The 13,014-nt window shown below is 47.3% G+C and overlaps 1 protein-coding gene across 3 annotated transcripts in view; it reads right to left on the reverse strand.

The window, feature by feature from the left end:
* Dac (dachshund family transcription factor) overlaps positions 1-13,014 on the reverse strand; it is a 181,354-nt gene that overhangs the window by 60,719 nt on the left and 107,621 nt on the right. For all 3 annotated transcript variants that reach the window (XM_071774545.1, XM_071774535.1, XM_071774525.1), the window contains exons 5-7: positions 6,499-6,575; positions 4,678-4,848; positions 1,449-1,676 (exon numbers count right to left, since the gene is read on the reverse strand). In XM_071774545.1, the coding sequence (XP_071630646.1) occupies positions 1,449-1,676; positions 4,678-4,848; positions 6,499-6,575 (476 nt within the window). The remainder of the gene's footprint in view (positions 1-1,448; positions 1,677-4,677; positions 4,849-6,498; positions 6,576-13,014) is intronic.

Raw genomic sequence — 13,014 nt, forward strand, 5'->3', positions numbered from 1 at the left:
AATTGGATGATGGCTCCAAGAACTGGATTTCGTATGGGAATATAATCGTGTTCTTTTTTTCTTTTTTTTTTTTTCATTACGTGATTCACCAATATTACGCCGAAGAACTGCGATCGCTCGGCTGAAATCAACTTGACGTTGCGTGTCGTTTTACGTAGCGCTTTTTATTCGTACATTCTCCACAATTTCATCCACGAGATATTCATGAAATCCCTTACAGTTACAGTTCGCAAGTTAACAATATATACCTTCGATAATACAACTATCACATACTATCAGTAACAACTAACGACTACAATGGCAACTCATTTACTTACGCATTGATAGCATATTAATATAGAAATACATGCGTACATATATTGTGCCACTTACGCGTTATCATCGTTTCCATCGTAACGCGATTCCCTGCCAATCGTCGCTGCAATCAAATCGCGACGACACTCGATCGATATCGAATAAACGGCTTGTGACGATTTACATCGAGATGTCTGTTATGTCGTTAGTTAAGTTCGCCTCAGTCCCGAAGCAACTTCGACACCGTGAGAAACGATTCCGTGCGCCGACCCCTTTCATTCCTCTTTTTTCTTTTCTCTTCTCGTCCGGCGTTCCGAGATCTCGCGACGAACATATTTAATAATAACGCCGGCCGATTTATCACGCGCGTTAATGAGAAAGAAGTCGTATGCTGCACGTCATCTCGCGCCGCGCCGACTCTTTCTTAATGGGTCTTGCCTACATTCATCGTAACCAATCTACGGTACAAACTCTATCCACGGCTACAGCTACGGCAATGGTGACACTTAAAATTTAATCCTAACACGCCGGAGATGACGTTTTTTGCGAGCGATATCTCACCGGGGAGGATCACGCTGGTTCTTGCGCAAAATATTTCCGTGAATCATTATCTTGCGTCGTCGCTCGAAGAATTGCTCAATGTATCGATTTAAGAAAATTTCGTAATAATAATACGTTATAAATATCCTATGCTCTATGCGCACGTCAACGCACAGATTGAAACACTTTGCGCAAAAAGAAAAGCGTCAATAAATAGTATCGAGGTGTACGTTAAAAATTAACATTAAGATAAAAAGCAAGATGTATAATATTATTTGTATATACGATACTCGTCATCACGCGCCTTTACGCTACAGGTCTTTACTTTCGGATGTCCAGCTCTCCCCGACTATTATCATTCTCATTTCACGTATCCATGGTCTTAACGCGGTACAAGCAAGTCAAGCGCAAAGATTGAAGCGTGAGAGGGAGGCGACGCGGTAGATGAGGCTGGATAAAGAACGGAAGAGAGAGGCACGAGGAGGGGGGGGGGAGTGGCGGGTCTCGTCCACGGGACAGGGACTAATGCCTCTTAATGTGGTTCTGGGAGAGCTGGAAGATAATGAAATTGTGGAGAGCGCCCTCAAGTGTCTTAAGAAAGCCCTGCCACTGACCTTTCTCGTAGTTGATTTGCCTCTCCTGCTGCCTCGCGTTGTCGGCCGCGACCTTGAGCAAGCCCTGGATATTCCTCAGCAGGGTCTCCGTACTCGAGACCGAGGGGTCCTGGGCGCTCTGAGATACGGCGACCGCCGCCGAGGCTATCTGCGAGTAGTTCAGGGCCTGGGGAGGACTTTCCGAGCCCGGCGCTGGCAACGGCAGATTCTCCGGCACGTCCGACAAATCTGAAAGTGAAATTTTCACGTTACGTCGTCTCCTGAGGAATCCTTGAGACGACGAGGCGGAAGAACGGCTCCGAGAAACACACTCTACGGCGATAAATAAATGCCGTCTATTCCATAATGCGCGGAGCTCATTTCGCGTAAAGATTCTTCCTCGACCAGAACGTTGTCGGGAGCAAAACGTCAATGATAAATTCGCCGTAACGAACGTCGAACAACGTTCGAAGTACGAGGGGCAGGCCCTGAGACTTATACAGCGTGCGTGTCTCGAAGTCGTAATCTCGCGACGACTACTTGTTACCCTTCGCCACTTTTTGATTTAACGTCAACGCAGGCGAATTAAATTCACGGATTAAACACTACACGGCGTTCCTCGGACGATTAGTCGCGTCTTGACCGACTGGCTGTTCATCATCTCGCTGTGAAATATCGGAGGGAGAAACGAAGTATCGTTATCGATGACCTAGCAATATAATTTGCCGCGCTTATGTGATTGTTCGTGTAAAATTAATATTATATATCTTTCAAAAAATACCGCTAAAAATTTTCAAAACTAATTTCAAACTCGAAACGCTGCATTGAATCGTCAATATTATATTATCCGCCTCTTTAGGCGGTGAATAATCAAGAAGCTGAATCAAACTGGACCACCCCAGGTTGAGACACTTCTTGGAAATACTTCTATTCAAAACGTATTGACACACATGTGATATTTTGTCGCGCTATAGAAGGGCCGGCCGCGCACGTGGTCATCGTTCTCCAAAGATCAGCGAAAAGGATCCAGCGGGATCGTCGGAATAAAGGATGCCTTATGGTTATTGCCGTAGGGTCCCGGAGAGTGGCGGTGAGACAAGATGTCTGCGTGGGTTCCAGGCTTAAGTGATCGCTCGTGGTACCGGCCCACACCGTGGGCTTTAGCAGCCCGGCTGCTTTACGGCCAACGATATGTAGTTTATTGTATCGTCTTTTAATTATCTACGCGCACCTACAACGCCACTCGGCAATCGGTTACTTATTGCCATTGGTCGCTTTAATGCTCAGCGCACCTTCGGTGCCGGCACCTTTTGATAGGGGGAAACGCATCGCCTCTTCTTTCCTTTCGATCCTTTGCTCTCCTAAAATCGCGTTTCTTTTCTCTTTTCTCCTCCCGACGTTATTCCGTGCGCCTATATCTTTCTACCGCGAGCCATTACAATTATCAGGACGAAAGTCATCGCCCTCCTCGAAATCTTTTCGCGACGCGTGAATTCGCTCTTCACCCTTCGAATCTCTCGACGAGAGCGCGAGAAGAATGCCCACAATCAGAAAGACGGCAAGTTATCCAATATGTGCATTTATAGTCAGTGGAATCTGACTTGAAAAAGAAATCCCTCTCGATAAAGCGAATGAACACGATAATCGAAGACGAGATAAACGAAATGATCGAAGAGGATTTGGATGATCAGTGGATGCGAAATCGACGACGAATCGCGGTGAATCAGATTCCGAGAACGAAAACGAGAGATAGTGGCGCGTCTCATTAAATCAGAACTGCATTCCACGAACGTGTACACTCCCACGGGCGTTCGACGTGGTTCTACTTCGATCACCCGCGAGCATCGGTGAGTAAGGTGTACCCATGTATTGCATACGACACGCTGCGAGACACGGATTTGATCCTACCCGCCCCCCCTTCTCGTCGTACACGACCCGCACCCGGAATTTATACGTCTAACTCGCGTATTTCGTGGAATTTACGGGCCCACTAATTCGGGGGTACACGCGGGATCCCCTAATTTTGCGGGCGCGCGGCGGTCCCCGATGTTTTCCAGCCAGCCTCTAGCAGTGCGAAGACCGAATGGTGGATAATCTTATGATTTCCGTGAATTCCTACGGTCCGGTATCGTCGCCCCCGTCGAGACTGCCGTGTCTCGATTCGCCCGTAAATCACTCGTGACCGCGCGAGGCGCGTTTTCTCCTAACGACTCGACCCCGATGCTTGGCATTAAATCGCAGCCCGAAAGAAACGAAATTAATTAAGACAACGCGAGATGATCAAACGCATCTCCCTTTCTTTTCTTTTTCGTAGAAGAAACGCATTCGTAACGCAAAATCGATCCCACGTGGTGGGACGCGACTTTACGAGCGGCCCTCTGGCCCCATTAATTGGACCGGCCAATTAACATGCCGACGCGACAATGGTCGAGTAGATTAGAAATCAAAACGATTATGACGCTTCGGTGAATCCGGAGCGCCAGAACAAGGCAGGGAAGGATACCGGTATACAAAGATCAGACGGAGATTCGATCTCTCGATCCATCTTTCATTAGAAAAATGAAACTAAATACCAAAGATACGAGTCTAATGATCGCTTTGCCCCGACAGTGATGCTTCTTACATGGAAACCGCGCGGCTTGGAGATAACTCGCCGATAAAGGAACAAGCCCATTCAATATCATGAGGCACACAACACGTTCCACAAATTAGTTGAAAAGCAATAATTGTATTTAATATTTTAACGAAATATTATTATTTTGTTCAAACTGGAGACAATTAAAAACGTTGAATCTACACTGTGACTTGGCAACCGCTGCGGTGCGTTTGTCAGAACGCGATGGAAGACGAATCCCGAAGCGTCCCTCGTGCTCTCTCGGTAGAGATGATGGATGAGAGGCCCTGACCCGCCAGTCGTCTAGAAGAACTCGTCTTTAAACGCGGCGTGTCCGGCAAAATCGATATAATTATTTCACGAGCATGAATCCTTTCTCTCCCCCCTCTTCCCTCTCTATCACTCTCTCTCTCTTTCTTTCTCTCTCTCGCTCATCAAAATTGTCCTTTTAATATTCGTCGAACGTTAAAAGCGAAAGAACGCATTTTATCGTGCGGTTTTAATTGATTGCCAGGCATGAATGATCTCTTTCGAACCGATTGCTTTGTCAGAGATATAAATGTGTGACAACTCGCAGATCTCTTTCCTGTCGCTTGCGGTTGAACCGCCTAGCACACTCAAAATACTTCAACATACCTTCGTCCTTTTCATTGTCGTCTTCGAGGTCCTCCGACAGATTGTCGTCCTCCTCCTCGTCGTCTTGAGAACGATGCGACGCGCCTGCCTCGCTTCCGGACTGCTCGCCCACGCTTCCGCTTCCCGCCGTTTTGGAGAGATTTAGAACCGGGCTGTGACCGTTGGAGGAGCCTGAAAACGCACGAACATTGCGAAAAATCAATTAAAAATATAATTTACATTCGCATGCCTATCGAGCACGTAAAGATATATCTATCCTGTATGCGATGTATATCAGAGTCGGATTGATATCGCAACCGTGTATCCACTTGGCGCGATAACGCTGGAAAGCGGCGTCAATCTTTCCCGGAGAACGTTCGGTTACGAAGAACGAGAAGCGCGTCCATTGACCGGACTGACAAGTTGATGGATTTTATTTACCGCCGCGCATCCCCCGTTTAGACGAGAACAAGCGGACTATCCACTCTCCGAATCTCCCCCGCCAACCCTCCCCGATGTGACCGCCTCTCTCTCTTTCCGCATCCCTTTTTCCTTGCTCCGGCCGTCTAAGCGCGCCCGCGCGCGTATTTGATATCCCAGTATTTTAATCCTGACATAGATAGATACTGTTTGGGCAACGGTCGTCGGCGCTGACGCATTGCTTCGGGCCACTCGTGATCTCACGAGTACTCGGAACGGATACTCGTATGTATAGCGCGATGGTAGAGGACCACAGTGCGTCTCGGCCGTTCACACACGTACGCGCCCGGAGCACTATGTATCTCGTTGGCCGTTGAAAGAGAAGGGTCGCGGTTTTCTCGGCTCTTCCCCGGCGCGATCTAATGAATCGTACATCTTTTACGTTAAATTGACTTCTACACGCCGGCCGCCGTTGAAGGCTGAGAGTCCCAATCGAAATCAACGGCAATCGAGATCCTCTCTCGCGTGAAATGTGACTTTAATCTCAAAAATCTAATTTATGCGTGTACATTAAAATACACAAATACGATCGATTTTTGCACGCGTGTGTATGGACATTATTTGACAGGTCGAAAAATGCGAAAAGTAGGTAGAAGTCGAAATGTGTCCTGGGCGAAGGTGGGCCCGTCGCGGAAGATAAAGAGTTCCATCAGACGGATTATAATATTATGGGGAATCAGAAGGAGATGTAGGGCCGCGGACCAGGACGTAACCCGATATTGGACTTAATCTCCGGGATCCTAAACGTCTGGGACGCTCGTCGTTCGGCCGCCTCGCGGACACACACGGACCCAGAAGGGAAGAACGAAAAGGTAGAAATACAGAAAAGAACGAATACGCTCGGATTTTCGGACCGCCGCGCCGTGTCGCGGTCAAAAATCTTTCTGCGCCGCTTGACTTCGAGTCCGCATCGATCGACCGTGTTCCCTGGGGGAACTCTGACGATTAAGGATCTCGCGTTACATACTTAATCCATATGACAGGCGCTATGGCAGGCAGGTAGGAATACGAGAAATGGTATTAGAAACTATAATGCCTACGACACGGCATAACTCACGGCATACTTTCGAAATAAAAATTTTTTTTACATTGCATATCGAATAAAAACATTTTAGATTTATCAATACTGCTTAATTAATTTATTGTAAGTCAATATTTGTATATACAAGTGGGAAGTATATTAATTGCGAATCATTAAGCTAACAGTTAAATTATAAGTTGCTAACAAACGACGCGTATCCACTAGTCTTTACATATTTATATATGATTTATTATGTAATATATTTTTTAAAGTTATATATAATATATATGATTAAACTCGGAATATCGAGCATGCATACTATTTGCTTGATGTAGCCTTACCATTGTGCGAGCTGAGATCCCTGGGTTTGTGGTCCAAAGCCAGCGCTCTCTCGGCGTCGCCCCTCTCCTCGCGGAGCCTGTAACAAAGAAGAAGAGAGAAAAGAAAGGTTTCGTATTAATCTGGGGGATTTAAATCGACCGAGCGTGGAGGTGGACTCCGCCGCTACGTAGGGTATTAATTAAATAATTATTCTAGTCGTTGGGCAAGGGATCCGCGTAGGAAGATAAGTACTGGTCTCACACCGCGACGGTCGTATCACTGTACACCGCGCATTATCGTCCTTAATCGCCTTGTCCGCCGCGACACGCATCTCGCATTTATTTAACCTACCACGAAGACGTCACGAAGAAAAATCATGCTTTATGTCGCCAACGATAAATTAATCAAATTTATTCAAAGATATATTCTTCGAGCGGAACCTGTGAATGAGCGAAAAACAAATTTCCAAAAAGGGGGATGAGAGATTCCGCGCTTCCTTTTTTTAAATTTTATTTCGATATCCTCGGGCATCCTAGTTTACGAGGTCGTCGCTCGTTAATGCGGCAGCGCGTTTTTCCGCTCCCGTGTCACAAGAAACTTTTAATCTTAGCTTTATATTGTTTGGCACTCGTGCCCTCGGGTTCCATCATGGCTTATCCAGAACCGTTAAGATTTCTGTCTTCGATGTTGCGGTTCGCATTAAGAAGCGAGCGGAATCGGGTAGTTCCCATCGTAAAGCCGCGGGAAACGAGAAAGATAAAAGCTTCGTACAAAATTACATTTTAACGTTGTTCCTTCAACCACGAAAGGCATAATTGATCCTTGTTGGCCGATTCATCACAGGTCGCGGTTGATAAAACGATTAAAAATTATTAACACCGTTGCGAAGAAGCAACCTAATTAATGAGATTATTGCTTCGTCGAGATAATATTATCTCGCAGCAAAGAGGAAATAATTTTCGAGTGACAAAAAGTTCCGTAGTACAACCACTTTGGCCAAGGGACAGATTCTTTAATCGCGCGTAAAGAGTTGAGGGCGAGAGAGCGACCCTCGGCAGCATTGCCGCAGAAAAAGGGGAACGCGCTCACCAATACCGCGGCTTTTATCACGAAGTTTATGGCGGAGGTCATCGTAGTCGCGGATTTATTTTGCAAGAATTCAAGAGAGAAAGAGAGAAAGAGGAAGAGGAAGAGAGAGGCAAGTAAACGTGTTCCCCAAGTGATTAGATTCTTTCACCGCACTGTATCCGTTTCTCTTTTCTTATTTTCTTTCTCTCTCTTTCCCACACGCCTCTTGCCTCTTCCATTTTTTTCACTCTTCTCGTACTCAAACTCGCCAAATTATTCCCCAAGGTATATACTTTTTCCAGCTTCGGTTCAGAGCTGCGGTTCGGAAGAGGGGGAGGGGGCGACTCTTTCGCACCTCGAATCGAACCGCGGACCATTAAGTAAGAAGTTAATATCATTAAACATAATATTGGGCGCATCTGGGAGCCGCAGAGCACTTACCGACCCCTCCGTCCACCCCCGGTCCCCTTGCTCGCCACAAAACCCTCCTGTCTCAGACCCACGCTTCGTTTCTGCACCGCGAACTCGGTCCCCCTCACCCTCCATCACTCCCACTCGTCCCTCTGCAACCGCTTCGCTCCTTTTCGCCCCCCGCTTGCCTCCGGTTCCCTCCCTACCCTTAATTTTTTAATGAGAAAATGCTTTCAAAGAGCCGGAGAGAAATACTGTGTCTACGAGCGATAAGTTACGGCCGTGTTAAGGGAAACGGAGAGAGCCTTTATGTGCGCACCTCGCAGGCCGCAAAATGTAAAGATTCCCTGACTAGAAAGAAACGAGAAAAGAGCATTTCGTCCTTATGATTGAAATGGCCAACGCGGATATTACGAAAATCTAACCGTAATATAAAAGTAACAGAAAAGGGGGAAAAAAGGATGAGAAGTTCCATTGAGCATAATAATGGCTCGACAAGACACCGCCGCGCCTGTTGGACGTTCGAATATTATAATAAATTAATTTCAGATGATAATTAAATTTTAATTGGTAATACGAGTCCATTAAGACACAGAGGTAACCGGCGGTAAACTTGGTCTTGTTCTTTTCTCATGATCTGTCTTCTACTTTTTTTCAACGACGAAATCGTCGATAATCTGCAGAAGCGAAATGGCAAATGGGGGGGGGGGGAGGAGAACGTCAGGAAAAAGGCAAAAGAACGAATGGGGGGAAGAGACGCGCGAGAGCAGCGCGGAGTCGATTCATTTAGACGTCGCGGCCTGGCAATAACCGGCAACGAACCGAGGTTATTAAATTTGTAATTAGTCGAATATTACGTTCGACGTCGCGGCGCTCTCCGTGTCTACACGTCTACGGTTACGACGCCGCGGCGTCCGCGTGTACGTACGCCCCGCGTATTCGCGTGCGCGAATACGTTAATACGGGTTTCATTATACGCGCGTAATACGGCTCCTACGCTCACGGATCTCTACGATACGCAAATAATTAGTGATCGTGGCCCTACCTCAGGGACGGGCGCGCGAGTTGCCTCGTACGCGAAGAAGAACCGTTTTCTCGACGAGGAATAACGAGGCGCGCAGTATTCACCAGTCGAAATTACAGCCTCGTTAGCCGAGGGAAGGGGGTGCAGCCGAACGTTTATATTAAATTCGGTTGTGCGTCGTCGCGATTATTAATTTGTTGATAAATAATCGCGGCCGGGAGGCAGTACTCTTGCGAGTCGTGCCCCCGGGCTCGCCCACGCTTTTGCGTGCCGCGAAACTAATAAGCCGCGCCGAAAACGAAAGCGCGCACCCTTCTGTATCTTTAGCTTTAATTTTGAGTCGGTAATGATGAACTCCGCGGGGATTCCCTATCCCGGCCGTTCAGAAACGGCCGCCACGAACAGCAGGAGTTCATTAAGAGGCGGTGAGATTTCCGAAGGACGAGAGAGCGAGGCCACCGGAGGATTTCTAGATCATTTCGCGAAATCGGGATCGCACTCGCGGATCGCCTCGTGGCGGAAATCACTCACCGTCTAGCGAATCTAACGCACGGAGCAACGCGTGGAAGCAATCCGATAATGCGCCTTCCTCTCTCCTCCCCCTGCCCCCCCTGCCCCCCCTGGATCCCGCCTCTCGGTCATATTTTTCCGATCGGCATTCCGGGGAGACGTATGTTTTTTCGGCCGCTTTGACGGTTTCGATCAAAACGGGACGCGCGACAAACAATGGGGAGGGATTTCCACGTCCACCAAACGCATCGTGCGCATAACGCATCCGATAATGACGATAGCAATTGTAATTTCGGCACGACAAAGGGCCTCTATAAAATGGCGAAGGTATGTCCCCGCGCGCTCTTCGATCCGGGGCGGCCGTCCAACAGCTTTTTTAATAAACGATGCACGTGCCATCGGCGTTCCAGCATTCACATACGCCAATGAATTTTTATAACGACGCGTCGTCGCATGTCGCGGCGTGTAAACATTTTTTTTTACCCTAAATCGCGAATCCCCAATTATCCGCGTGTTTATCCCGTTATCGAGTAACGGGAAGCCCCGAACGTCGTAATACCGATCGACACACTATTACATTCATAACTACCTGGCGAACGAGACGAAAATATTTTAGGGACGTTGATTGAAATGAAAATTTTAATCGCCGTCAAAAAATTTCAGTCTACTTTGCATACGATAAATTCTCAGGAGGTGCGTTGAAATAATTCGCAGTATCGGAATTAAACCAGTTGGCCAGATTAAAAGGTACACCAGATGATACCACCGACTCGATGTGAGAGACTTCGTAATCGTTTGTTAATTCTGTACGTAAAATTAAGTTCGTAGGAAGGCAAAACGTTTTCTCCGCGCGCGTATACATATCTCGAGGGTCGCTTCCTCGTAGATATTTCGACCGAGTCGAAATAATAAACGACCTGGATCTGCGAGAAGGGTCGTAACATGATCCAGAGTGCGCGCTTCTGCGAGTCCGGGAGTGAAAATTCCACCCTTAGGACCGTGACATTCGAGGCGAAAGGGGTTCACGCGGACTCTCGTAACGAGTGTCCTCGTTGCAGACGCAACGCGATCTTGAAAGGACTTCTTCCCGTTGCAAGACAGTATTTTCTGAAGTGTTGATGTTAATAATCGTGTAAATTACAACCGAACAAACGACATTTAAGCCTGATCTCTGTTAAATTATTCAATTATATGAATCAGAGAAAGAATTTCGAGCTCGCGATCTAATGCAAACAAACGTAAGGGTGCAGAAGAAAATAATGAAAGACTTAATTCGAAAATACGGCGAGACCATAAATCGTGCAAATTACAACCGAACAAACGGCATCGAAGTCTGAACTCCGTTAAATTATTAAATTATGACTCAGAGAAAAAACTTCGGGCTCGCGATGCGCGTGTCAATTTAGCGAGAACGCGATCTAATTCAAACAAACGTAAGGGCGAGGAAGAGAAAAAATGGGAGACTTAATTCGAGAATGCGGCGAGACCATAAATTATTTTGGGAGATTCCCCGTTGACGTGGTACAAGCGTCGAAACTCCGGTTCCTTCGCGCGAAGGGCGAATCGCAGAGCGATGGACTCGAATTACAAACGATGCCGTCGTCGCCCCGGCAAAAAGGGCCGGGGCGCGTCCTATCCTCTGTGTTCTCCGTCAGATCCTTACAGATATTATCCGGCATATCGCGAGAGACGGACAACATTTATCAACCCATGCGCAACCCGTGGAAAGCTCTTTCCTCGAATTCAATCAGTGGATGCCTGACATTCCACGGACATCAATAGGGTAGCTGAAGTAAGACGTTTGACTCTCTGACATTAATTTCTGATTTTCTTCGGTTCTATTTCAAAGCTAAATCTCGTAGAAAATTACCGTTACGTTTTGAGGGCATGGTATAACCGTGTAAATTTAAATTCCATATCGTCGCAAATGCGCGATTAATATTCATTCTTTTTTTTCTCGTTGGTAAACAACCGTTATGTATTCATCGCGAAAAGTTTCGACGGATTCCTTGACCCAAAACAAGAAAAAATTTTTTTTCCGTAAACACGCGTCCGATCCTCAACAATAGCATCCGTACCGATATTCGTGTAGTATGCCAGCGGTATTGAATAAACGCTGAATGTATCTCTAATAAACACTTCCGGCTTTGGAATTTGTCTATCGGAAAATAATCGCCGGTATTCGGCAACAAGAGCAGCGCTATCGCAAAATCCATAAACATCATATCGGCATTTTCGTGCCGGATATAGTATCAAGTGACTGACGTACTGCACTCTACGCTATACTTTCAAGAATGCGTAGGAACGCACGTACGCTACACGATCGCAGAAACACCCAGTTAAAAACATCTTTATTACGTTAAAATTAAAAAAAAATGATGCGCGACACTCGGTACATTTTTTTTCACGTCGCTCACATTCCAAGTGCCCCTCTGCATTTTTTAAATTAGTTCTCACTTCTCCAGACCCTCGTCGTTTTGACTGATAGATTCGAGCGGCGGTCACGACGCAATCGTACACAGGCTACCGTAGCTAACTCCATATCAATCCGCGTGTATTCGCCCTCGCGCCTTTCCGCTCGTAACGAGTCATGATAAATGACACGAGGCCCGCCGACGATTGAGATTAATTTACCAGCGCGCGTCTCGCGATTGACTTTGACGTCTGCACACAATTCCGAGATGGTTTTCACGGCGGAAATCACGCCGCTTTCATAACTTGGCGAGGATCCATTCTTGTTTTCTCGATCTTCCACGATCCTCCAAAATTGGCCTGATCATTCGGAGTGGCTCGAAATAAGAGTGGGTCGGAGTCGCAACAATGACATTGATTCACGATGCACAAAGCCGCATTGGTTGGATATGATTCCGACCAGAGTCGGCGTTATTTCGAGAAATCGATGAACACAGCATCTCTCCGTGAAAGGAAGAGGAGCGGAAGATTGGCGGCGGCAGTGGCGGCGGCGATGGCCCCTCCTTTCGTTCCGACGAACCGGGCTAATTATGTATCCCTTGCGAGACCCCCGCGGACAGGAAATGAGACTCTCCCCGAGTTCCTCTATCCGCTCCATGTATACATATATATGTAAAAGGATACGTTCACATTCACGCGAGCGACACCCCGCGATATACGTGCATACCCCCCGCGCGACTTCCGAGCTCCGGGCTCGAAGTGGAAACGCAGTTGGATTAAGCCCGGCCGAGGGGATCAGATACGACGACGGCGATAACCTCCGACTTTATCCTCGCGCGGGACAGCGGTTTAATTAGACGACGCCCGAGATTCGCCTAGAAATGTTGATTGAGCTAAATTGTTTCCTCGGGGGCCGCATGCACCGTCTTCGACGTCGTCGCGTTTTCCCTCCTTCCCGGCAGTGGGATACTAACCTACGTGTTCCGGGGGTGCTAAGGAGACAATGCTGATTAAGCGACGAGATAACCGTCTGTTTAGTCAAACGACTCTCGGACCGTTTCGACGGCCCGGTCGTTTCGCCTCGGATTTCGGCCGGGAGAACAGAATCTTG

Source organism: Temnothorax longispinosus, chromosome 1 (genome assembly GCF_030848805.1).
Source record: "Temnothorax longispinosus isolate EJ_2023e chromosome 1, Tlon_JGU_v1, whole genome shotgun sequence".
NCBI lineage: Eukaryota > Metazoa > Arthropoda > Insecta > Hymenoptera > Formicidae > Temnothorax > Temnothorax longispinosus.